The 26,814-nt window shown below is 38.5% G+C and overlaps 1 protein-coding gene across 1 annotated transcript in view; it reads left to right on the top strand.

Moving 5' to 3' along the window:
- The window catches only part of TNNI3K (TNNI3 interacting kinase), a 283,730-nt gene that overhangs the window by 182,789 nt on the left and 74,127 nt on the right, over positions 1 to 26,814 (top strand). The window contains exons 18-21 of the mRNA XM_037042376.1: positions 449 to 501; positions 824 to 876; positions 5,031 to 5,163; positions 22,082 to 22,191. Coding sequence (XP_036898271.1) covers positions 449 to 501; positions 824 to 876; positions 5,031 to 5,163; positions 22,082 to 22,191 — 349 coding nt within the window. The remainder of the gene's footprint in view (positions 1 to 448; positions 502 to 823; positions 877 to 5,030; positions 5,164 to 22,081; positions 22,192 to 26,814) is intronic.

Raw genomic sequence — 26,814 nt, 5'->3', positions numbered from 1 at the left:
CATTTTTCATAGAGTCCTAGTCACGTCAGGCCCTACCTTGAACTGTCCTTGTGCTTAGGGGTCCTGCAAGCAGGTTCCCCTGCCCTGGCTCTAATACATTCACCGAAGCCTTTACTCTTTGCCTGTAACCACAACTGTGTTAACAAATGAGCTCCAAGGAGCTAAGTATCTGATCTTCAGCTAATTAGTCGTTGGGCAGCCTTAGAGAATTTATCTATGATAGGATATTTTGTATACTTTCAAAGTCAAGTACAAGATGATCACCGTTTTTAAATACTCCTTTTGAAGTAGGGAGTCTAAGAAAATCAGAGTCACTAGGCTGAGATTTCTGTTAGCCTCTGGGGCTAGTTTAGACTATAGTGTAAACAAATGATGTTTGTCCTCTTTCTTGAGGGACCAGTGGGATTAGAAAATAAAGTTTACTCAAAGTCTGCTTTTTTTCTTACAGTCACAATATTCTTCTCTATGAAGATGGGCATGCTGTGGTAGCAGATTTTGGAGGTGAGAGTTCCAGGAATAATACCCCCAAATAATATCAGTTTCTTTCTTCCTTCCTAGTCCTGCCTAATATGGTATGACAGGTATTAAAACACATTTCACCCTGATAGATGTACTTCTCTAAGTCATTGAAATCTTCATGGCCCTGATTTTTTAAAGAATATCATTTATTTTTTGTTTCCCCACTTTGATATCTTCAGCTAAAAGGAAGGAACTGAGAATTTAAAGAAGATAAAGTTTTGTTAGGATTTCAAAATGCTAGCTGTAATCTTTGACCTTGGTTTAAAATATTCCCTTTGACATAGGTTTGTTTTATTTCCTCCAGAATCGAGGTTTCTGCAGTCTCTGGATGAAGACAACATGACCAAACAGCCCGGGGTCTGCTGCGGCTTGCGTGCCCTATAATTACTGAACGATTAAAACGTGTGAACGCAGTGTGAGAGGGAGAGAGATGAGAACAGCTCTCAGTGGAAGCGATGTCATTGTCCCAGGGGCAGGACAATGTTTTGTGCTTTTATTTTCAAAAAGCCTCAAAGGAACTATTTCAAGGCTCTCCCCCAGAAAGAGATTAGATACATATTTGGAGAATGTTATGGATAAAATAATGCAGAATTTGTTTCAAATGCAACTGAAAAGTACATGGCAGGCTTGGATCCTAACATCCTCTAATTAACAGTTAATTGACAACTCACTATAAAATTTGTAGTGCACCAGCATCTATTAACAATTCATTTTCCACTTTGTTTAAGTAAAACAGTAAAAGCGGTAACATCTGAAGCAGGTGCAATTGTGCTCAAAATGTCTGTAGTCAAATTCATCACCTGCCTCCTTCTCCTTCACTCCCTCTTCCTCCCACCCCGCCCCCCAAAAAATTACACGTCTCTTTTTGGACTACCTGTGTTATTAATTTACCCAGTTTGGGGTAATGTTTTATCCCTTCCTTTTCCTGCTTCCACTGACACTTTACTCAATTATTTTTTCCGATTGTTTCTTTTTCTTAAAGTGCATCTCTACTTCTCATTGTCCACGTCCTCATTTCAAGTCCTCATCATCTCTTTCCCAAATAATTGCAGCAGGCGTCTAGCTCCAGTTCTCTCTTCCAGTTCATTCTTTGCAAAATCAGCCAGATGTGCTTTAATAATTTACCTCCTCTTGTAAACCATCAACAATGCCCACTGCCCACAGGTAAAAATCCACATTCCTTTGCCAAGAAGCCTCCTGCTCTCCCCAGTCTGGCCCCAGGCACCTCTGTGACCTGTCCCGACAAGGACTCTCAACTTCCCTGTGCCCCAGTACACAAGCCATCCCCCAATCTTGCCATTCATTTTCACATTCCCATGACTCTGCCAGTGTGATGTACAATGTACCCCACCTGGAGGACATCTATATTTCTTACAAGGCCCTGGAAATTGTATCTGTTTTCATAACCTGCTTACCCTTCCGCCTTCTCCCCATACACTTTTCTCTCTGTTCTTTTGCAGCACTTTGCACTGCTGATTTGTATTCTTATTCATTCAACAAACATTTGTTGAGGGCCTACTCCACGTCAGGTGCTGAGCACAAGGCCATCAATGCAAACTGTAAATAAAAGCTTAGTCCTTGATCTGAAAGAGCTCATTTGCTAGTGAGGGAAACCGTAATACAGATTCAAAGCAGTGTGAAGTGTCAGAGCTAAGGTGTGACAAAGAGTCACGGGAGCTCAGGTGGCATGAATAAGTGCACATCAGATGTGGGCAAAACAGAAGGGGGTGCCCACAGAGTGAGCAACAGTGTGAGCAAAGACATAGGGGAGGACGAGAAATACCAAACTTCCCGGCAGAACTTTGTATCGTTTGACATTGTTGGTTGGCATGTACTATGTGAGAGAGAAAAAGCAAGAGATGAGTGAGAGAGGAAGGCAGGAAAAACTTCATGAACCATGTGTTATCCTAGTAGGGTTATTAGATGTCACTCATTGGTTCAATACATATTTATGGAACACCTTCAAGAGGCCAGGCATTTATTTAGAAACTGGGGATATTATATTATAGTGAACAAAATAAAGTTCTTGCTTCTATAGAGCTAATATTCTACTACAAGAAGGTAGACCCTGAAACAAGTTAACAAAATAAGTGGGGATAAATATTATGAAGAAAAAACAAAGCAAAGTATATGAGTAGAGAGTGATGGGCATGCCATTTAGACAGAGTGATAGAGAAAGACCACATTCCATAAGAGATCTGATGTGGCAGTAATCCACGTGGGCGAAAGAGCAGTGTAGACTGGGAAGTAGTAAGTGCAAAGGACCTGAGGCAGGAGAGTTCTTTGTGTGTTCAAGGCCAGAGTGACTGGAGTAAAGTAAGCAAGGAGAAGAATGGTGAGGTGTGAGCTCAGGGTGGTGTGAGGAGTGTTTCCTCTTTGACAAGACACAGAGACTTCATCACGTGCCTGGGACATAGAGATAGCTAGATCAGTGTGGTTCTCAACCCTGGTTGTACAGTTAAATCACTTGGAAAACTTTTCAAAGCATCCTACCTAAATCCAATTCCCAGAAATTCTGATTTGTTTGCTTAGGGTGAACTTTGGGTACCCGTGTCTTTAAAAGGTTCCCCAAGTGATTCTAAAATGCAGCCAGTTGAGACTGACTAAACAAACTTTCATCGAGTGGAATTGAATTGCATTTGCACAACAGCGAGTTACATCCTTTTATTGTGCTCCTCATCTTCATTCACAGTGCTACTCTAAATTTATTTTGGAGGCTATTTTGTTTCTTACCAGTTATATGGCCTTATACAAGTTTGCTAATTACTCTATTACCCTCCTGTGAAAAATTGGGCATACTGTATGCCTACTCCCACTTAGGCAATATTGTGACACATAATCTGCTACATAAACGGAGGCTATTTGGAATGTGAAAGCTCATGTGGAAGAGTTGCATGTGAGCACCATAGTCGGAATGAAGATATTCCTGGAAAGCTATAATTATGCATGATTTCAAAACAAGGTAGACACTTCAAAAGAATTATAAGCAGCCAGCACTACACACAGAATTTCAGTAAGAATGTGCATTGGTTTCCTTCAGTGGAAATACAATGAAAGCAGGTGTTTAGCAAAGGTCATCGATGTGATTATCGAGCTATGAGGTTTTAGAGCTGGAAGGCTTTTCTCCTGCTTTGCCCTTGAGGAATCTAAATTCTGGAGAGTGTGTAGACTTGCCCAGAGATGCCCGAATAGTGGTAGAGGCAAAAGTCTTATAAAATGTTCATCTTCTAACTCAAAATCTAGTGATGTATTTTAAACCACAAATAAACCATACTTATGCATTTGCATTTCAGAATGGAAGCATAGTTAAAACTGAAAAGTATGTAATTGCAAGAAACAATGTAAATAAGGCCATCTAAACCTGAGGATAGAACTTTGCACAGAGAAATATAATTGTAACCAATAGTGGGCTTTTTTCCTGGGATATCCCACAAATATTGTTCAGAGGTAATGTGTCTGGGCAAACAAAGGATATCTAAGAGACCTGATCCTGCCAGTTAGAAATCAGCTGATTGGTGTGTTCTGGTTACTCCCGGAAGGCCCTTTGTCTTCTCCATCAGGAGGGCACTATTTATGGGCCTGATTCGGTGATTTCCTAAATTACAACCTAAAGACCTAAAGCACAGGTGGCAAACACAAGGCTCAAGGGCCGAATCTGGCTCTCCACCTTGTTTGTTTGTTTGTTTTTAGGGTTTTTTTTTAATTAATTTTTTATTATTTTTTAATTTTAATTGTTGTCCAAGTACAGTTTTCTGCCTTTTACTCCCATCCCAGCCCACCCACCCAGTCCTCCCCACCTCCCTCCCATTTCCACCCCACTTTGTTTTTGTCTGTGTGTCCTTTATACTGTTTCCTGCAAACACCTTGTTTTATCCAGCCCAGCACCTTGTTTCTACCTGGTGGCAGCACCGAGCTCTCGCTTAACTGTGAAGGAGTAGTGACATTTATACAGTCCTAAAATTACGTTCAGCCCTTTGAAGGATACCTCAAGGCTGATGTGGCCCCGGGTGAAAATGAGTTTGACACCCTGCTAAAGGAGGGAAGATACCTCCCACCGTGCACAGGTTCACTCCCTGGGAAACGGAGATTTACTGGCTGAACCCATATCTGGCTATTCAGAAACCTGTAAGGTTTCTAGGGGAAAGATGCTCAGAGATAAACAAACAAACAAAAAATAAACACTGTTGCTGTGATTATCATTTCATAAGTGACAGGGAAACATGATGACTACTATTATTGCAGTATTTTTGGAAAAATTATAGATTTCATGACCTTCCAATGACTAAAAATAATGCCCTTTGAAAAACTGAACAACAGTAAGCACATTATTCATGTGTAAACACACCAATTTATGTGCAAAAGGAGAATAATATTGATGTTATTTTACATTTATGTTTTTTGAGAATATTGAGAGAACACTTAACTGACCCTCATGAAGGAGAACACTGTTCCACAGTGGGAAAATGGGACATACGGTAAATAAATGACTTGCGGATTTTCTTGACACGCAGAACCTCCGCTGGATGGCTCCGGAGGTGTTCACCCAGTGCACACGCTACACCATCAAAGCCGATGTCTTCAGCTACGCTCTCTGTCTGTGGGAACTTCTCACCGGTGAAATCCCATTTGCTCACCTCAAGCCAGGTAAGCCGCAGTGTCATTAAAGTTCCCCGTTTCCCTTAGTTCTGTGCACTTTTACAACTTTAAGAAACTTTTTTTTTTTTTTACTCAAAATGATTATTCTTAGTGGGGTGGCAAAGTGAGACATAAGTAAACAATCTTAAATTGTCTTAAGGTATGCGCCCAACCCAGAAAACTTAATGATCTAATTCTGTGATTTTAAACATTGACACACAAAAGTGTATGTACGTTTTATTAAAGTTTAGGGCTTCGCTTTATCTGTTTTAATAAAACAAGCAAATGACGTTGGCCATGTGACATGTAGGTGCAAGTAATGTGGACAGTGCAATACTTACCTCTAGATAGTAGATTATAGAAGTGGTTTTTTCAGTGTATAGAGAGAGGTGAACTGAAAGTAGCAACACGTAAAAATGACCTGCCATGACTGCTTTCGGCTTGTTTCACATTATACGAGAGAGAATTGTTTTTTCTAAGAATTTTGTGTACACATGTGGCTCCAGTTCAGAAATGGGGCTTTGTGAGTGAGCCTAATGTTGTTCATAATATGCATTGTACTCCAGGCAAAGGTAGATGGTGCAGGTAGGGAATTTTATCTCAGGACTTGAGGTTTAACGATAATTTTACTTGCACCAGTCTCTTCATTCTAGTTGAGTTTCTTTCGTGTCTTGTCACATTGTTCACTTACTTGTCTCCACCATTAGGCTGGAAGGTTCTTAAGGACTATGCATCACCCAAACCAAGTATGCATGGAAAGTTGTTTTCAAATTAAATTATAAATAAACTTTAAGTAAATTATACTGTAAGTTCCTAGTGGCCACTCTATCATGATCTGTTAGAAGAATAAAGTCAAAGCAATCTTAAGGAAAGACTAATCGTACAAATGTGTGTACTCCTAAGTTAAAAGTCTTATCCAGGATCACAGCAATGATTAATACTCCTGTGCGGAGCAAAAGCCACATTTCATATCCTCTTTTCAAGGTATCCTCATTTTCATATCTTCTTTTCCCCTAAAACAGTATGATCTTCAATGGCATTCTGCATAGTGTCTAACAGGGAGCTTTTCACAAATTATACATTCTGTACATACTCACTGAATACAATGACTATTTAATTGCCCTAATCTCTCTACATATGCTTTTCGTGTTTTAAATGATGAAATTCAGCCATTACTATAGTGTGGATACGAGAACTCCATTTTGCCATTTGCAATGTCTTGCTCTCGCCTGCTGCTCTTTATCCCTTAGAATTTTCATTCTGAGTACGACCAATGACTACATAAAAAAATCTATAATTCTAAAAAAATTCAGTAATTCTAGACATATTGTGGCATTTTTCATGAGAAAGAGATAAATCTTCCTTCCTCTCATTTTCTTTGCCAATCCATTCACCTATTCTGTTGATTTTAAATACTAATACATCTTGGATTTATTCACTACTTACCCCAATCCACCACCATCCTAACTTAGGCCACCATCTTTATCATTTATACTGTATAAATTTGGTATAAATAAAATGTATTAAAGTATAAATTATTACAATAAAAGTTAGCATTTTAGGTTAACAGATCAATGTTTTAGCAAATATATACAGTTGTATATCCACAAATCCAGTCACAATATAGTGCTTTTCTGTCACTCCAGAAAGTTCCCTGCTGCCTTTTTGGAGTTAATCCACTTTTCTCGCACCCAGCCCCTAGTCACCACTAAACTCTCTCTGGTGCCTATAGGTTTGCATTTCCCAGAATGTCATGTAAGTGGAATTACATTGTTGTATTCATCAGTTATTCTTTTTCATTCCTGTGTGGTATTCCATTGTGTTAACTTACTTCAATTTATTTATGCATTGACAAGTTGATGATCATTTGAGTTATTCTCATTTGGGGGCTATTATGACTATAATTGGTAAAAGCCACGTGAGTCTTTGAATGGATGTTCTCACTACTTTTAGATAAATACCTAAAAGATCTTACGGTAAGTTTTTCCAAGGCATTTGTACCATGATGGATTCCCACCAGCAGCATATGAGAATTGCACCTGCTCCATATTCTTGCCAGTACCTTTTTATCTACTTAAAATAAAATATTAGTCACTAGAGTAAGGTGTAATGCTACATCAATGTAGTATCATTTTATATTTCTCTAATAACTCAGGATATTGATAATCTTTTCATGTGTTTATTTGCTGTTCATATATCTTTCTTTGGTAAAGTGTTTGTTCAAATTGCCTTTATTATTTAGTTGTAAAGATTCTTAGATTCTAGGTAGAAGTCTTTCATCTGTTATGTGTTTCGCAAGTATTTTTCTCTCTAGTCTGTGACTTACCTTTCCATTTTCTTAAAGATGTCTTTCAAACAGAAGTTTTTAATTTCAATAAAGTCTACCTAATCAAACTTTTAAATCATTTTTTTTGTGTGTCCTAACTAGAATATTCTTGCTTTGCCCAAGGCCACAAAGATTTCCCCCTATATTTTCTTATAGGAGACTTATAGGTTTAAGTTTTACGTTTGTAAGATTGAGTTGAGGTTTTTAGAAATTGTAGAAGGTACAGGTTAAGTTTATAGCGCTTTTGTTAATTTGTTGAGTTTTTTATAGATTTCCAGTTTTTTCAGCATGATCAGTTGAAAAGACTGTCTCCATTAAGTTATTTTTGTACGTTTGTTCAACATCAATTGACCAGATCTCTGCGCCTCTTTTCCTGGACTGTAGTCTGTCCCACTGACGTGTCTGCCCTTAGTCTGCAGTCGGATTATTGATGAATCGTCGGAAGTCTTGGAATGCAGCACGAATCCTCCAATTTCGCTATTCTTTGTTAAAAGTGCTTTGGCTAAGTCTAAAGTTTTTGCTTTTTCATATACATTTTAGAATCAGCTTTCAATGTCTACCAAGAAAAAGAAGAGAAAGAGAGAGAGAGAGAGAGAACATGCTGGAATTTTGATTGGGTTGCATTGAATCTGTAGATCAATTTGAGAAAAATTGACAACTTAAACATATTGAATCTTTTCATTGATAAAAATGGTGTACCTCTTTGTTTATTTAGGTCTTCCTTAAATTTCTGTCATTGGTGTGTTTTAGTTTACATCGTACAAATCTTACACTTATCTTTTAGACTTATTTCAATGTAGTTTGTGTTTCTTTATGCTATTGTGAATGTTATTCTTAAATTTCAATTTCCAATGGTTCTTTCCTAATATAGAGACATAAATATTTTTTATTTATTTAAATTTTTAAAGATTTTATTTTTTACTTTTATTGCTTTCAAATATTTTTTGTTGATTACGCTATTACAGTTTTCCCAATTTCTCTCCCTTTATTCCCTCTCCACCCTGCCCCCCCAACCTTCACCATTCCCCCCAACCTTACTTCATGACCATGGGTTTTATACTAAAAGTTCTTTGAATCCTCTGTTTTCTATTTTTAAATAACAACGTAGTACCCTATGAATATGTTAATTAAACTTATTAGTTCAAGGAACAATTTTGTACATCTTTAGGATTTTCCCCATAGTTTTCCCCATAGGTCATCTGTGAATAAAGAAAATTTTATCTTATTTATTTCCAATCTACATGTCTTTTTCCTGCCCCTTACACAGGCAAGGATCTCCAGTGCAATACAGAATAGAGCAATGAGATATGTTACTCAAATCTATCTACTTCTTGAAGTTTTAACCCCTACCACCCTACTTTAAATTGCCACCTTTGTCAAATTATTGCAATAGCCATTTGACTGTTTTTCTTGTATTCTTGTTTCCCCTTCCTCTTCAGTCCCTACACATCTGCTGACATGATATTTAAAAACATGAACTTGGTTATGCCACCATTGTTTCGATTATCCTATGACTACCCATGTTCTTAGGATTAAACCTCAGAAGTTTTAGCCTGCCCTGCAAGACCCCCATGGCTCTGTACCGCCAACCTTGCTCGTATCACTTCACTTCTCGTGCTCCAGTCCCCTGGCCTTCTTTGGCTTCCTTTAACATGCTGCCCTTTCGCTGGCTGTTTCTTCAGTAAATGCAGTTAATGATGACTCCACAGAAAGTGCTGTGAGGATTAAATGAGATCATGTCTGTAACTGAACTTGGTGAATTGAAAACTCTGCAACTCTAAGATGAAAGATAAGGGCAAAGTGTCACCCAGGGTCGAGGCTGCCTATGATTCTATACTTGAATGGAACTCTCGTTCTCAGGAAGCCCATAGAAACACTTGCAGCCATCTCGATTCCTCTTTTTCCTTCTTTTCTTTCTTTTGTCCTCCCTCCCTTTCTTCTTTCCTTTCTTTGCTTTTTCACTTTGCTTTTTTTTTAGCCTCACTTTGTAAATATCTCAAATCTATACACTTACCACCCCCATCACTGCTTCCTTATTTCCTATACAGAACACAGCACAGTATCATAAACGGTATCCTGTCTCCAGTTTTGCTCACCCTCTTTTTTTCACCGACTATCATTGTATAGCTTTCTAAAAAATCAAATTTGATCATCTGGCTCTCCTTACTTAAAACCCCTAATGTTTTTTTCTTCATTTCTCTTAAAGTAAAAACAAAATTTCTCAAAACAGTCTACAAAGGCCCCCTCAATGTTGGTCTTGCTCTCCTCCCCAGGTCTGCTTTTCATCACCTGCAGCCTCTCCTCTGTACTCCAGCCACAGGAAACGATCTCATTTCCTCAGGTTGCTGCATTTCCTATCACTTCCATGTCTTTGCAAATGGGAGTCATTTGTCAGAGACACTGTTCCCTACTTTTTACCATATTAACTACAATTTACTTTTAGGTCTTAAATAGTACTTCTTCCAAAAACATCTTCCTTAATTCTCCAATATTGAGTTAAGCTCAGTCTCCTCCATGTCCTAAGTCTTCATTTATCACAGTATTTATATTTAATTCGTACAGTTTTGCTGTTTATTCTGTTATACTTTACAAATTTTAAAATGAATATTTCAAAGAGACGAAGATACCCTCTCTCATGTACCCACAGAAATATTTACTATTTGGGGAGAGAGAATATTATATAATAGAACAGTTAAAAATCTTGCCTAAAAATAACTTGATTGCAATATCCCAGATATTGGAATTTACACTACTTTATTGGAGAGTTTGTTTATGATAGATGCTGAATTTTTTAAAGTTGGACAGTGACCATGCATCAAGAAATGAGACTGTTAATATCATTGCAGTGGTTAGGCAATCTAGCATATGTTTAGCAATAAATCATGTGAAGCATCAGATTCAATATAAGCAACATATTAGCCATTTACAATAAGTAACAAGTCCGTGACTACACTGTGGGGCAGCATTATCAATTACAGTAACTGCAACATTACACATGGCTCGCCTCCTGGATTTAGCAGAATCCTGTCTCCTGGGAGAAATGTAAAAGTAGAACAAAACTCTCAGCATGGACTCTTATGCAGATAATGGGTATGCATTCAGAAGAACCTAAAGTCAGGGTCTCTTTTACGTAGTATGTCTTCAAATCAACCTTATAATTTCAGGTTTAGAAAGAACTATGCCCACAGGGCCAGCAGAAGCAGACCAATGTTCAACACAGCCCCATGTAATGAATAGGAAACCCCTTGCTCTGACTCAGTAGGGCCGGAGCCACACAGCTCTGGTGAATCAACGCTGTGAAGGAACGTAGGGATGCCTGCTCACCGTTACCATATCAACCAATTTCCCTATGTTTTTTAAATCTAAAATTTTTTTAAATGTTGGCAATTAACTCAATTTTTAAGGAAACATCTTTTCGAGCCAACAGTGTATGGGCTAAAGAAAATTTGCATGATGTGTAAGGGCATGAGTCTTGGGACCTTATGCAAGCTACTCACCCAAGCTATATAATTCAGTACTTCAGTTTCTTTCTTTTTAAAGTAGGGATAATAATATGACCTATCTCAAAGGGTCGAAATGCTGGTTGTCATTAGTGAGCACTCAGTAAATAAACATTAACAATTACTATTATTAATACTTTTAGGCTATTGTTAACTACTCCTATGGTCAGGAACGGTGCTAGAGTAAGAGGAAAACAAAAAGCAGTAAGGCATTGCCCAGACCCTCATAGTACAGAGAGAGAGTGAGAAAAGTACAACCAGCAGAGTGAGTCCCAAAGAGACTGAAGCACAGAGTGCTTAGTGTTCTTAGGCCCCCTGGAGGGGTCTCCTGCTGAGACAAGTAATGGGCAAAGGACATCAGGGATGGACTCTTAGAGCAGATGATACCTGAACCACATCTTTAAAAGATGAGTACTGATTAAATAGATAAATAGTGGGGAGATAGAGAAGGCATCCCAGCAGAAAACAGAATGGGCACAATACAGATGTAGGAGAGATACACAAATAATGCAGTGGGGATAAATCAGAAAATGTAAGAAACTCAGTGGCCAGACACATGCTATAAATGTAAAGCCAGAGCCAGATGGTGGAAGAGCCTTGTGTGTCAATGATGCAAGTCACTGTAGGCTTTCAAGTAGGGCAATAGTACAACGCTACTATTATTTTTAGAATCTTTCCTCTTGCTACAAAGCAAAAGCTGGATTGGAGAGATTCACAGTAGAGGCAAGGAAATTAGGTAATCAAGAAGAGAATGTATAAAACCTTAACCAGGGAAGTGGCTTTGGAAGAGAAAGCAGAGGTTGGCTTTAGGAGATTTTAACAGGACTTGCTAATGGATTGAGGTGGGAGCACAAGGGAGAAGAAGAAGTTGAGGATGACTTTTCAGCTTCTGGTTTAGCCAGTGGGAGGATGATGGGTATAGGAAGAGAACAGATTTCTGAGACAAATGATTAGATTAGAAGGGGGAGGAGCCAAGGTGTGAAGACCAGCAGAGAGGGAAGAACCAGGCAAGATGGAAAAGGAGCTGGTGTGTGTGACCTGCCAAAGAAGACCTTCCTGGATACATGTCCGAGAAATAAACCAACACCTGCTTCCGCAATTTGATTTCTCTCCTGGGCCTGTCACCGCTGATGTATCATGAAAAACTAATGGAGAAATCGGGAATGAATTAGTCCATCAATACATATTTTATCCAATCCATTTTCTTATAGCAGGTACCAGTTTTGTGGATCACTTTCAGATTATAGTTTGGGGCCAAAGAAGAGAGCCTCTTGTCTTCCTATGTGATGCCAGCTGGTTTCGCAAGGAGACTCCACTCGGTGCCCTGGGATTCCTTAATGCCAGGCTCTAAGTCAGAGATGTGACAGCAAATTAAGAACATCTGCCAATTTATTCTAGGCAGATTTGGGTGAAACTTTATATTGAGACTTTAACTCAGAGTTGCAAACTGCAGTCCTGGAACCAAATATGGCTTGCAGACATTTTGATTTCTCACATATGGCTTTTAAAAATAAGATCTGAAATACATATAGAGAACACAGTTAAGTCATAGGTCTCATATTTGCAGCCATTTGCTATCCCTGCTTAAGTATCAGATGATTATGCTCTTCTGCATATATGATTAAGATCATAACACATCTGCATATAATAACCTCAAAGGGCATAAGTACATTGATGATGTAGACTGTGCTTTGACAAGTGATAGGAAAACAGGAGTGAGCTAAAGTTCTAAACTCTTATGTTTGCTGTACTAACCCTTATCAGTTGTTTTTTTTTAACTGAAAAGAGTGGAGCCAGCCAATAACTACACAGATCGCTGAAAAGATCAAATCGGTCCAATGGATGGTGATATTTCTATGAATATAGCTGATATTAACATTCTGATACTTCATTACACTGACAAAGATTGCAATGAGAACAGACAATGGTGCAAATTAATCTATTCTTCTGACAGTCTGTAATGGGAATGGGATGTGGTTTAAAAAAATTAAGCCATTCTTAGTACAATCTCAAGATTGCAATCTCATGGTCTCTCTCAGATGCTGTATGCTCTGGTGATACGTTACTGAAAAGTGTCAGTTTAACAAAGAATGTCTTCTCTCTTGCTGAGATGGTAGAATGAATTTGCTTTGTTTCATCACAGCCCTGCCTATTAAAAACAATGAAGTAGAATCAGCTGTGTTTTTTAGAACACGCATACACACAATCAAAATTGAAAAAAAACATTCTGGCAATTTTATCTTAGTCAAAACTTACAAACAAAAAATGGTAATTTATTGTTCCCTTTTTATATGAGTGCCTAGATTTACCTCTGTAAAACATAAAAGAATAAGCGATAGATTACTTTAGGAGTTCAGAATCTAGTAACAATTTATCCATAAGCAATGTATGGCTAATTACGTTCATCCTGGAGAACTGTGTAGTCATCCTCTTCACAATGGCCATATTGCATTATGAGGGGATGATGAGAGATGAGATGGTTTGTATCCTTGTAATTCACAGTAACTCTATGCAGTGTTTTACTTGGTATTCATACCCAAAGAAAACCTCACAAGGAGCTAAGATTTCTGGTCTAAACAGAACAGATAATATACAACAGTGTTTTTTTTTATATCTAGTTCTCTAGGTTCAGACTAAAAGAATTAGAAAAACCCTTAGAAATGTAGATTGTAATTATAGCAACAACAGCTAACACTTATTTGGAATCTATGATGTACCAGATTCTCCAAGTACTCTGTCTCTTTTGATTCTAACAATCACCTGTGGTTTGGGTCTCATCAGGGTAAAATATATATGCTCAATGTCACGTGCTAGCCCAGAGTTAAATGCATGGCTCCCTGTCCCCAAAGGCCATGCGTGTCACCCTTACACTATGTCCTCATTACTTCATCTCTAAATTTAGAGAAATTAATACTCACAAAGGCAAATTAGTTTAATTAGGATCCCCCAGAGAGTTAAAAGGAAAGCCAGACTGAAAATCAGGCCTCCAAACTTCCTTGTAAAGGGCAATGCTTAATAGTCATACTGCTTCAGTTTATTGAAGGCCCCTCCCCAAAGGCTTTGGACAAAAGATAGTATTGTGTGCTAAATATGCCACCAGATCTCAACAATTGACTTAATTATATTTTCAGTTGATATTAAACTAAACATTATATTCATTCTGTAATGTTTCTTGATGAATAGGAATTATTCTCTGTCCTGAAAACATAATAATGAATAAGATATTAATTGGCACTAATCTACCATCTTCACTTGTTTGTACAAACACTGTTTACTGAGTCCTGTATACCACGATCTATATTATTTCCAGTGAAATATTATTGTAAACTATCTAATTTGTTGATTCATTCAGTGGGTATCTATTAAATGCCTACTAATTGCTTGTCACTGCTCAGCACAGGAGATACAGCAATGAAAAGCCACAGTCACTGACCTTAAGGAACTTGTGATTCATTCTCAAAGGCAAACAATTAAATAGGTAATTAAGTATAAAACATTGTATGCTATTATAGAACAGGGTGCTGGGTCAGGACATAGGAAGCACACCCAAAAAGAGTTCATCCAAACTATGACCTAAGTGACAGTAGATGTAATTGCAAACAAAAAAAATAAGGCAGGGAAGGAGATATGAGAAAAAAACATCACATTTCAATATTGAACCATGAAAGGCAGGGAAAAATCCAGTAATTCATTTCTTTATTAATTATGCATTCATTTACATATTTCATTGAAAAGTATAACACTTATTTTTTCTTAGCTTATTATCATTTACATAGGATGTTAATCCATCTGTCACATGAATAAATGAAGTTTATCACATATTATTTTGAATGCCTAGTCTGTTGTTCACTGGCCTCTTTTGAGAGACAACACTGACAATCTGTATTCATAGCTTTTCTTTTCTTGATAAAGTTTTAATAAACAATGAAGAACTTGAAACCACAAATTTTTTGGATTAATTTTTTTAAATTTAATTCTTGTTCAAGTACAGTTTTCTGTCCCCCACTCCCATCCCAGCCCATCCCCTCATGCTCCCCACCTCCCTCCCATTTTCGCCCCCCTTAGTTGTTCTCCATGTGTCCTTTATACTAGTTTCTGTGAATCCTTCCCATTTTCCCCTGAAATTCTCTCCCCTCTCCCCTCTGGTCCCTGTCAGCCTGTTCTGAATTTCAGTGTCTTTGGCCATATTTTGCTTGCTTGTTTGTTTTGTTGTTTGAGTTCTTGTTAAAGGTGAGATCATATGGTATTTGTCTTTCAAAACCTGGCTTATTTCACTCAGCATAATGCTTTCCAGTTCCATCCATGCTGTTGCAAAGGGTAGTAGCTCCTTCTTTCTTTCTGCTGCATAGAATTCCATTGTGTAAATGTACCATACTTTTTGGATCCATTCATTTACTGATGGGCATCTAGGTTGCTTCCAACTCTTGGCTATTGTAAATTGTGCTGCTATGAACATCGGGGTGCATAGGTTCTTTTGGATTGGTGTTTCAGGGTTCTTAGGATATAATCCCAGCAATGGAATTGCTGGGTCAAAAGGCAGGTCCATTTTTAGTTTTCTTAGAAAATTCCATACTGTTTTCCATAGTGGTCATACCAGTCTGCAATCCCACCAACTGTGGACTAGGGTCCCCTTTTGCCCACAACCCCTCCAACATTTGTTGTTTGTTGCTTTGTTTATGATGGCCATTCTGACCGGTGTAAGGTGGTATCTCACTGTGGTTTTAATTTGCATCTCTCTGATAGCTAGTGATATTGAGCATCTTTTTATGTATCTCTGGATCCTCTGTATGTCCTCCTTGGAGAAGTGTCTGTTCAAGTCCTTTGCCCATTTTTTAATTGGGTTGCTTGTCTTCTTAGAGTGGAGTCGTATAAGTTCTTTGTATATTTTGGAGATTAAACCTTTGTCTGAGGTATCATTGGCAAATATGTTTTCCCAAACAGTTGCTTCTCTTTTTATCTCAATGCTATTTTCTTTAACTGTGCAGAAGCTTTTTATTTTGATGAGATCCCATTTGTTTATTCTTTCCTTTATATTCCTTGCTGTAGGGGACATATCGGTAAAAATGTTGCTGCATGAAATATCTGAGATTTTCCTGCCAATGTTCTCCTCTAGGACTTTAATGGTTTCATGGCTTATATTTAAGTTTTTTATACACCTTGAATTTATTTTGGTGTATGGTGTAAGTTGGTGCTCAAGTTTCATTTTTTTGCATGTAGCTGTCCAGTTCACCCAGCTCCATTTGTTGAAGAGGCTATTTTTACTCCATTTTATGTCATTGCCCCCTTTTGCAAATATTAATTGACTGTAGAGAGTTGGGTTTAATTCTGGGCTCTCTGTTCTGTTCCATTGGTCTATGTGCCTGTTTTTATGCCAGTGCCAGGCTGTTTTGATTTCACCAGTGGCCTTGTAACACAGTTTGATATCAGGTATTGTGATCCCTCATACTTTGAAACCACAAATTGACACCAGGGTTGTGTAGACCCTTGAGGCTGACTCACAAAACTGTGTTTAATTCGCCTCTCTCTGGGGATAATGGGAGAGGGAGAGAACATCTCCCTGGAACTGTGCTCTCTGATATGACAGCCACTAGACACACATGGCTGTTTAAATGGAAGTTTATGTTAATTGCAATTACATGAAATTAAAATTCCAGCTTCTCAGTTACACCAGCCATATTTTAAAAGTACCTCATGGCCACGCCCTGCCATGTTGAACAGCACAGAACAGTATTGTCATCACTGAAAAAAGTTCTGTGGAGACTATGGAGTCAAGACGAAAATACCGGTAGACTCACTTAGCCTCCTTACTGGATTTTTCTCTGCCTTTTATAGTTCAATATTGAAACGTGACTTTTTTCTGGTATCCTCTTCATGGAAAGAATTACAACTAACTCTCAAAACAAATAACATACAGAAAAATAAATAGCTGTCAGAAAATTAAACTCTATGAAAGTGTGACAACCAAGGATTTCAAGAAGCCACTCTCATCCAGACTGGTAGGAGGGGTGGAGACATGGAGATAAGCAGAGAGGCTAGGAGACTCAGCATGGCACAAAGAGGAGGCAGGGGCAGCAGAATGGGCACTCTCACGTTCACGTGTGGTGGGTGAAAATTGGGAGGGATGCCTTGAGAACAAGTAATCCCAGCCTCAGGCCAGATGGCACAGACCAGGGTTCCAGCACCAGGAAGATCAATCTCCATAGCTCCTGGCTATAAAAATCAGTGGGGGTTGGGGCAGAGGAAGAAACTGCTGGATTGTCCGGGTGAAGAGTCCACACAGTCTTAGAATGTATGCAAACCCACCTATTCTGGGATTCAGCACCAGGGCAACAGCTGGAAGGGCATCACTGCACACGGGGAATAGGTGAAATGACTGGAAACAGGGCAAATGCCAGGCAAACCTCCAGAAGCCAGGCAACTGCATTGTCCTCTCCCTAAGCCCTATCCCACACAGAACCACAAAGTAGTGGAGAAGGTTGCCCACCCTGACAATTACCTAGGGCTCTGCCCCACACAATTTGCTGGTGTACTTTCCTACAATAGGCCACACTCCTAAGACAGGGAGTCAAAGCAGCTCTACCTAATACGCAGAAACAAACACAGAAAGGCTGCCAAATTCAGGAGACAATGAAATATGGCCCAAAGGAAAGAACAGAACAAAACCCCAGAAAAAGAACTAAACAAAACAGAGATGACCAATCTATCAGATACAGAGTTTAAAACACTAGTGATCAGGACACTCAAAGAACCCATTGAGTACGGTAACAACATAAAAGAAGAAATGAAGGTTACACTAAGTGAAATAAGGAAAATTCTACAGGGAACTACTAGTGAAGAGGAGGAAGATGGGATTCAAATTAATGATTTGGAACATAAGGAAGAAATTAGCATTCAACCAGAACAGCAAGAAGAAATAAGAATTGAAAAAAACGAGGATAGCCTAAGAAGCTTCTGGACATCTTCAAATATACCAACATCCAAATCATAGGGATGTCTGAAGGAAAAGTAGAAGAGCAAGAATTTGAAAACTTACTTGAAAAATAATGAAAGAAAACATCCCTACTTTGGTGGATGAAATAGACATGCAAGTTCAGGAAGCACAGAGAGTCCGAAACAAGTTGGACCCAAAGAGGACCATATGAAGACACATGATTAAAATGCCAAAGGTTAATGATAAAGAAAAAATCTTAAAAGCACGAAGAGAAGCCCTGGCTGGTGTAGCTCAGTGGATTGAGCGCAGGCCTGCGAACCAGAGGATCACGGTTCGATTCCCAGTCAGGGCAAATGCCTGGATTGCAGGCACGTTCCCTGCAGGCCAAGTCCCAGCAGGGGATGCACAAAAGGCAACCATACATTGATGTTTCTCTCCCTCTCTCCTTCCCCTCTAAAGATAAATAAATAAATAAAATATTTTTTAAAAAAGCACTAAGAGAAAAGCAGAGAGTTCCAATAAGATAATTAGCTGGTTTCTCAAAAAAATCTTTGTAGGCAAGAAGGGACTGGCAAGAAGTATTCAAAGTCATGAAAGGCAAGGACCTACATCCAAGATCACTCTATCCAGCAAAGCTTTCATTTAGAATGGAAGGGCAGATAAAGTGCTTCCCAGATGATGTAAAGTTAAAGGACTTCATTATTACCAAGCCATTATTACATGAAATGTTAGAGGAACTTATTTAAGAAAAAGAAGATCAAAACTATGAACATTAAAATGGTAGCAAATTCACAACTATCAACAACTTAATCTAAAATAAAAAATAAAAAGCCTAAGCAAACAACCAGAACATGAACAGAATTCTAGATAAGATCATTTAGAGGGTTATCAACTGGGAGAGGGGACGAGGAAAATGGGGGAGAGGTGAAGGGATTAAGAAGCATAATTGGTAGGTACAAAACAGACAGGAGGATGTTAAAATAGTATAGGAAATGGAAAAGCCAAAGAACTTATGTGCATAACCCATGGACATGAACTAAGATGGGAGGATGCTGGAGGGAAGGAAGGGTACCAGATGGAGAGGGACAAAGGGGGGGGGGGAATTGGGACAACTGTAATAAGCAATTAAGCCATTAAAAAATTATATGAATGTATGTATATATATATATGTATGTGTATATATATATATATATATTTTTTTTTAAAGTTCTGTTGAACAGCCCTAGCCTAGAAGCTAGATTATAAGCTCTACTATTGATAATTATTTCAGATAGTGCTGATGAAAGAATAGGTGCTCAATAAATAGTTTTTGTTATTTTTAATTCAGCCTCATTCTCTTTTAATAGTAGTTTTCTCTCTAAAAATAGAAATTGATATTTACACAAATCATTTAATATATTTCATGTAGCAATCAAGGTAAAATGTGATTAATGGATTGACAGCGACATTTGAATCAGGAGTACCAGAAAGATTACCAGCTGCTAGTGTGGCATGGCCTCTTCGGCAAGATGGGCAAAGCAATGTCAAAGGTGATGGATTTCTGATCCATGACTACTCATGTCACATTGCCCAGTTGTCAGAGTTGCTCGTGAGTAGTGTCCCTGCCAAGAGTGCGCAAAACAAAAGGGAGAAGTTGCCAAGGCTTTGCAGAATCTGCTTTGAATAATGAAGAATTAAATATCGTTCATCTTAAACTGACTTTGCAGACACAGGGCCAAAAAGTGAACAAGCAACTTTGTATCAGAGCCCAAGAGAGTTTCAGAGGCGCCTGCATCTGAGCTCAACTCACTTTGTGAATAGTCTCTCCCCACCCATTAAGATACATATCATTAGCTTGAATGTGTTCACTACACTGCTTTATGTGCCCATAGTTGCTCCAGTTCAACAACATTCAAATGGTCATAAGGTGAAAAAGTAGAGTTAGATCAGTGATCATTAAGCATCAGTTTGTTTGCTTACTTATTCACTGCATCCCAAAAAGAATTCAATATAGTCAAGAGTAGCCAATGGAAGAAGCCTAACATGACTAGTTTTGTATAACACAACAGATACATATTATGGGTCATGTTAAGTGTCCTAGGTATGATTTGATCAGCCTTCTGTTTCTTTGTTTTCTCAGTGTTAGCAACCAGTGAGGGCCTATATTGGCCAGGTTTGCCTTCACCCTTCTTCGGTCCCTGGGGGCAGAACCTCTTGTCACACACACACAGCTCCAACCCCTCCCCCATTTCCAGGGGGCATGTTCCCCAGAGGGCATGGTCCTCATTTCAGGGGAGCAAAGGGCATAAACTAAAATTTTAAAGACAAATGATAAATGTTTGGGAAAACATTAATCTTCACTAATCATTAAAGAACAAAAATTAAACAACAATGAGTAAGCTGATATATTCATCTCTGATATTAGCAAAATCTTTTATAAAGTGAGAAAATCTAATTCTAAATCTAATTAAAACTTTGCTTACAGACTCACTATTGAAATAAATTACTACAATTATTCAGAAAACAATTTTTCAGTATGTATAAAAAGTCTTTAGCTATCCTCTTTGATATATTAATTTTACCTCTCAAAATAACATAGGTAGTTTGTGAAATCAAGAAAGTCATATTGAAAAAGACATTCTTTGAAGTGCTTACACCCGAATTTGAACGTAAAATTGAAGAATGATTAAGTAAATCACACTAAGTGAAGAGTCATTAAAAATGTATTAACATGGAAATTTAACATTGGAAATGCTTATATTTAATTTAAGGAAAGAAGTATTACATAATTATATATTAGAAATAAGCTCAATGATGTAAACATAAGAAACACTTAAAATATGTTTACATGTGTTTCCTCTGATTACAATTTTATTCTCTCGAATTCTTTTCGTTTTCTAAAATTTTACGAAGAATAAGTATAAATTTTACATTTGGCAAAATTAGGTACTAATTCTGACCGACCCGTGAAGCAGACTGTTAAGTTACACTCCATGTGATTTCACTGCACCAGGTCCGTAAACAGAGCTGAACTGGAGCCAACTGAGGTGCAGAGGAATGGCTGAGGGGCAGACCTCTAGCCTTTAAGATACAGACAGATGCTCATGACATCACAATCTAGAAAACAGGAAGGCCTGTTTTCTAGATTGTTGCCATGCCCTGGAACTTGAGATCCCATTGGCACAGAGTTGTTCTTTTTGAAGAATAAAAAGAGCTTCGCATGTTGTTCACAAAGTATTTTCAGTGGCTGAAGAGAGCGTGGAATCTGAAACAAGAGGCTACAGCAACCACTAGTTAGATTTAAATCTTTTGATAAATTAAAAACTCGTTACATACACACACCAAAACATGACAGTAACACTCATACATACTTTGCATGGTTGTCAGGGGGGTCAAAAAATCTGTACATACCATGATGCCTGACATGAAATGTAATCTAATAAAAATAGTTAGAGGCTTGGTTTCCAAGGGAGTATAAAAATCACTGGTTGCAGAACAGAAAAATAATCAGCAATCAGTAATCTATGATGAAGTTCCAAGAATCATAATGTAGTAACGGAGAGTTTGAGATGAGCAATATTCAGAAATGCAAATAGGCAGGCAGCACTAGGGAGTTCAGGCAATGAGTGGTATTAGATAAAAAGATGAAGTCTCTGATAGAGTTTAGCAAATAATAACTACTTAATAAATATTAAAAATTAAAATCCTAACATTCTTGTAATAGTCATGGAATTTCAGCTTAAAAAATAATCTGCATTGTCCAGTTACTCAAAGCACAAAGTTCAGTGACACACATCATGTAAACTCATTAGCCTGAGAGCTATGGCGTTGTACAGTCTGGTCCAATCTGTCTGTCTGTCTTTACTCTCTATAACATCATGTACCTACCCTGTACTTCAGCCACACTCCCTAAATAACTTGCTATTTTCATGCTCCTTTGTATGTTCCTTTGTTCCTGTGCATAGTCCTTGTGCTTACTATTGAATAAACAACCAGATGAATAAATTTATAAAGATAAACTTACAGTGTCAAATCATGCACTATTTGGTTAAAGTTTTTCAAAAAAGCACAGAATTCTTTTTGAATCTCTCCTGATGATGCACAGATTGATTTTTAATGACTGTGGGCTGTTCAAGGGTTTCTTAAAATGAATATGTGGATTTCAAAATGACATGACCATTTGGTTTGCAGCGGCTGCCGCAGCTGACATGGCTTACCACCACATCAGACCACCCATTGGCTATTCTATTCCGAAGCCCATATCATCTCTGCTGATTCGAGGGTGGAATGCGTGTCCTGAAGTGAGTCATTTTTACTTCCTCTTAGAAAATGTGTTATGGTCAAAATCTGTCACAAATAGTGTCACACCAAAGTCTTCTTTTAGTGTGTATATTAAGACTGTCAAGGCGGGAAGACTGATTTGCCTTCTGCTCTTTCGTCTCTAATTGCCTCGAGAAGTCTGAGTATCTCATATTTCTTTGCTGCTGCTCTCTGATTTTGAAATGTTTCTCACAACTGATTAGTAAAAGAAAAACCAGGGTATGACAGATGACTCACACTCTCATCTCAGCTGCAATTTTATTAACTATGCTTCAGCCATATTTAGCCATTTTCTAAAGAAAGAAATTTGGCCCATGATGGGTTTGCGTGGGCTCTTCACTGTGAGGCAGGCCTCCAGGCCAAGGCCCCGGGTCCAGCGGTCTGCAGCAGCGCTGGCTCCGGCAGGAGGCAGAAGTCCTGGTCCTGGTCCTTCTCTCACTCTGAGTGGCTGTGATAAAGTGGTGAAGAGCATAGATTTAGAGCCCAAATGAAGGGATTGATACTATGGAAGGAATAAGTAAAATATGGCATGTAAACACTGGGAACGAACATTTTAAAATATGATCACACTCTAAGAGAGTAAAAGGAAATAGTCACATAATCCCAGGATGAAATCCCAGACCATCTGTGTACAGAAAAGCATTCTTCTTATTTGTACCAGACTGATGCCTACTTTGTCCTCGAAGACTGACAAAGGAGGAGATTCCACAACTTCTTTCCTGAGAGCACAGCTTAGCACAGTGTCTAAAGGTCCATCTGACACTACGTTTTGCTGTCTACTGAAATCCTTGGGTCTTGACCTCAGTCCACATTGATTCTTTTGCTCTGAGCAGAGTGACTTAGTTCACATTCTTCACATTGGAGATTCTTATACAAAAAGGCCTAATAGCCCTTATTCACCCACCTCTAACCATCCTGGTTATTGCTGTTCTCTTTTTATGGGTGCTTGTTGCTGATCCTTCCCAGGCACTTTATCTCTCTTTGACAAAGAAAGGAGCAGATAAAGGGAGGCTATTGTTATCTCAGAAAGCATCTCACCACATGAGAAATAGAATAAGCCATAGTCCAAACGTTTGGAAGGAGAAAGCAACCTACCTATTTTCAGAAGACAAAACCCAGACCAAGTCAATACCCAATCCCACAAGTGTACAGGAAACTCTTATGAAGAAAAGGGAAGATCATGATGGGTATGGATTGAATATCTCAAAAGAAATAACCTCTGCTCCTGCCCACTTCATCGGAGAGATTACATATTTACGTGTAGAATCTTCCCTCCCTACCAGAATGTTAGCTGCATAAAAACTGGGAGTTTTCGTTTGTTCATTTTATTTTATACCTAGTAAGTGCTCCAAAATATTTATTGAGTAAAGGAATGAATATCACTACTGCTTATCAGTGCCTCAAATTATCTTATCTGGATTTTGATGTCCAGAAAAACTTGTCTTAAAAATTACATGATTAAAATAGTTCAGGATAAGCTTTCCTTGTCTTCCCAGTGAACCTCAGATGTGTTTTCCAGGAATAAGAGTGCCAAGTACCTAATCCAGAATCTCCTTCTCTCAATGGGATGTGAGCTGTTCCAAGGTGTAGCATAAAATGACAATCCAGGGGAATCCCTTTTGCTTTTTTGAACTGACTTTTCATGATTATAGATAAGGGGCATAAGGAAGTTTTAATTTGGTGATAAAAAAGCAAGTCATTGGAAGTTTCTAAAAGTGTATTGTGGGGGTAGAATGGATGCCGTAAGTAACAGATAGGGAAATGATAAAGAGAGCCAGAATAGGGCCAAAAGAGGGTACATTAATAGATAGATAGATAGATAGATAGATAGATAGATAGATTTACTAACGGGCAAAAATCAAGTACTTAGTGTAAAGGTTTTACTACTCGGCAGTGAAGACTCTCAGCCAGGTCTGGCTCTGGGGCTGAGGTTCAGGGAAGAGAAAGGGGAGAAAGCAGGGCAGGAAAGCAAAGTCTCTGATTGGCAACATCTGGGCTTGTCAGTGAGGCGGACCCTGGCTTGGTTGCGGTATCCATCTCAGCATTATGAAAATGAGCTGCTTCTTTATGTGACACACCTCGGTCATCATCGCATGGCCCAGTAAGGTCTTTACCGTATCAGTAGGCTGAGTGGTGAGAAAAAAGGGAATAATCGGCTGGTTTTCATTATTTCCTTCGACAATTATTTACGAAGTCTCTACTACATACAGCCCCAGGAACAGGGGCTGGGGCTCCTTGGACCTATTCTCTCAGTGGCATTTAAGTCCTTGGGGTCCAATAGAGATTAACTGGATAAACACATTAAACACATGTATCATTACACGCTAAGTTGTAGACAAACCAAATCAGATGAGAATACATACTAAAGAATACTAGCAAGTGGGGGACACAGAGCTCATGTGGGTCAGGTAAGCCTTCCTGGACGACATGACACCTGAACTGAGACCATGAGCATAAACAGGAGTTTGCACTTTCATGCAGTTTGCTGAATGGAAGTGGTTGGTGAGAGAAAATCCAAAAAGAGAACATATGCAAACTTGTTGTGAGAATATACAAGGGAAGGACTTAGTTATTGAAACACTGTAGCCACTGGGGGATTAAATCTTTATACCAGGCATCAGTTGAGTAAGAAAGAAGATTTGTCAGATCTAAGACACTAACATCATGTTGTCCCGGTCATTATTTTCCAGATTATCGATTTCACTACTTCTTTTTTCTTTTATGTCTGTTTTTGCCTCACTTTTTGTATTTGAAGCACATTATTGTTTCCTGTATGTGTCGTCTTAGTCAAGACCCATAAAGATAAAACTTAATCAAAACCTATAAAGGTAAAAGAAGACAATGAGAATACCAGCCTATTGGGGATGGGAAATGCATATTGAAAAACTGGGAGAGGTGGTAGGAAGTCCTTGCAGTTAAATGGGATCAGAGTTTGGAAAGCCTCAGAAACCATAATAGGAAGTTTGGACATACAATTGTGGGCAATTCTTTGTCTGTCTCTAAACCAGTGAAGAAATATGATAAAAGTAATTTTTAAAGAAAATTCATCTGAGTTTGCTGTGAAGGATTCATTCACTTGAACCAGTGTTGGTAGTTCCATAGGGAGGCAGGCACTGAATTTTCTCCTAATGTGCATTGGAATAGCTAAGCATTGTTTCTTAATGTGTGGGCTGCATACAGGAGCTCCGGATGATCCTGGAATGTCTGTTAAAACCAGGACTCGGCTAGGGACTGTGTTCTAAATGTACTACATCAAAATCTCCGGGATGGAGCAAGAACGTTTCATTTGACAAGCAGCCCAGGAAATTGGTGCCAGAGAAACACAGAGAACCAGTGGGCTGAATGGAGGCAAAAGGCAGTGAAGACGGGGCATCCAGCTGGGCCATTAGTAATCCAGTTGATTACAACACAAAGACTACAGTGGTTACCATGGGGATTCGGAGCCAGGGGAAAACCTGGGAACTACTTCAAAGGAAACAGAACCTCATAAGGTGGAGAAAGACTGGACTTAGGAAATGGAAGAGAGAAAAGAGTCCTGGAGCCCTGTCAACCCTGATTCCTGAGAGGCAGCCAGTGACCAGAGCACTCATTAGGCCGGTAGATATCGGGGATGTCCTTGGCAGTAAGAAAACAAAACGAAGGCCTCTGCATCAAGGTGAAGGTGCTTAAAAAATAAGAAAAGGAAAGGAAAAGAGAGCTAATGAGAAAAAAGAAACCTGGTCTGTAGAACTGAGGGAGCTGTCAATTACAATCAAGTTATTGTGTGAGTCATTATAGAGGCTCTTCTCACCTTAAAGGTGCTTAGCAAAGGAAGTGGGAACAGGAGGCAGGCAGATGGCACAGGATTTAAGCTCGAGCCGAGAGTCTGCACAAAAATAGAGGGGAGAGGAGTCGAAATTATAACTAAGAAAATTTTAAATCCAGTCAGAAAAGAGAAAGAAGAGAGGTAATAAGGTTAAAGACTTTCAAAATAAGAAAATTGTCAGTTGCTAGCCATTTTGAATAAGAAAGAAAACAGAATATACAATGAAAGAATTGTATATTGTTCTAATGGTCTTCTAAGCTTTATAATATTGTCAAATGTAGATATATTGATACAGATACCTGGACAGGTAGAGAGAGAGGTGAAAGGAAGTTAATCGTCTTTGCAACCTTTTTCCCCCACTAGAAAATGTGAAGGTATGTTTTCACAGGTTACTGGCATATTAACAAAATTGTTTGCATATACTGTCTGGCAAATAAGTGTGGCATTGAATGAGAGATGTTTATTCTACTATTACTTGTAACTCTGACGCTTATAAGCACATTTAATTGCTGTGCACAGGAAGGAATGCTAACACCAAACAATAGTGGATGCTCAGCTCAAGAGATCAGACCTTGAAATCTTACATGTTAATGCGTTATTTAGTTTTCAGAATCTGAAGTTAATAAAAATTGGCCATAAAACTCCTTAAAATTTCTTTTGTTCAAGATCCATTGTGTTGATCTTGAAGATCCATTTGTTCTCCTAGAATGATTGAAGCTGAGATCTCCACCTAGTGGATATATAGGATTTTGCAGGTTTTACAGAAATCCTGGATTTTTTTTCTTCTTAGAAAATTAAC

Source organism: Sturnira hondurensis, unplaced genomic scaffold (genome assembly GCF_014824575.4).
Source record: "Sturnira hondurensis isolate 20B ecotype Veracruz unplaced genomic scaffold, ASM1482457v3 Scaffold0000648, whole genome shotgun sequence".
NCBI classification, from domain to species: Eukaryota; Metazoa; Chordata; class Mammalia; order Chiroptera; family Phyllostomidae; genus Sturnira; species Sturnira hondurensis.
Note: the sequence above shows the minus strand (reverse complement) of the source record. Positions and strands in the feature narration are given on the sequence as shown.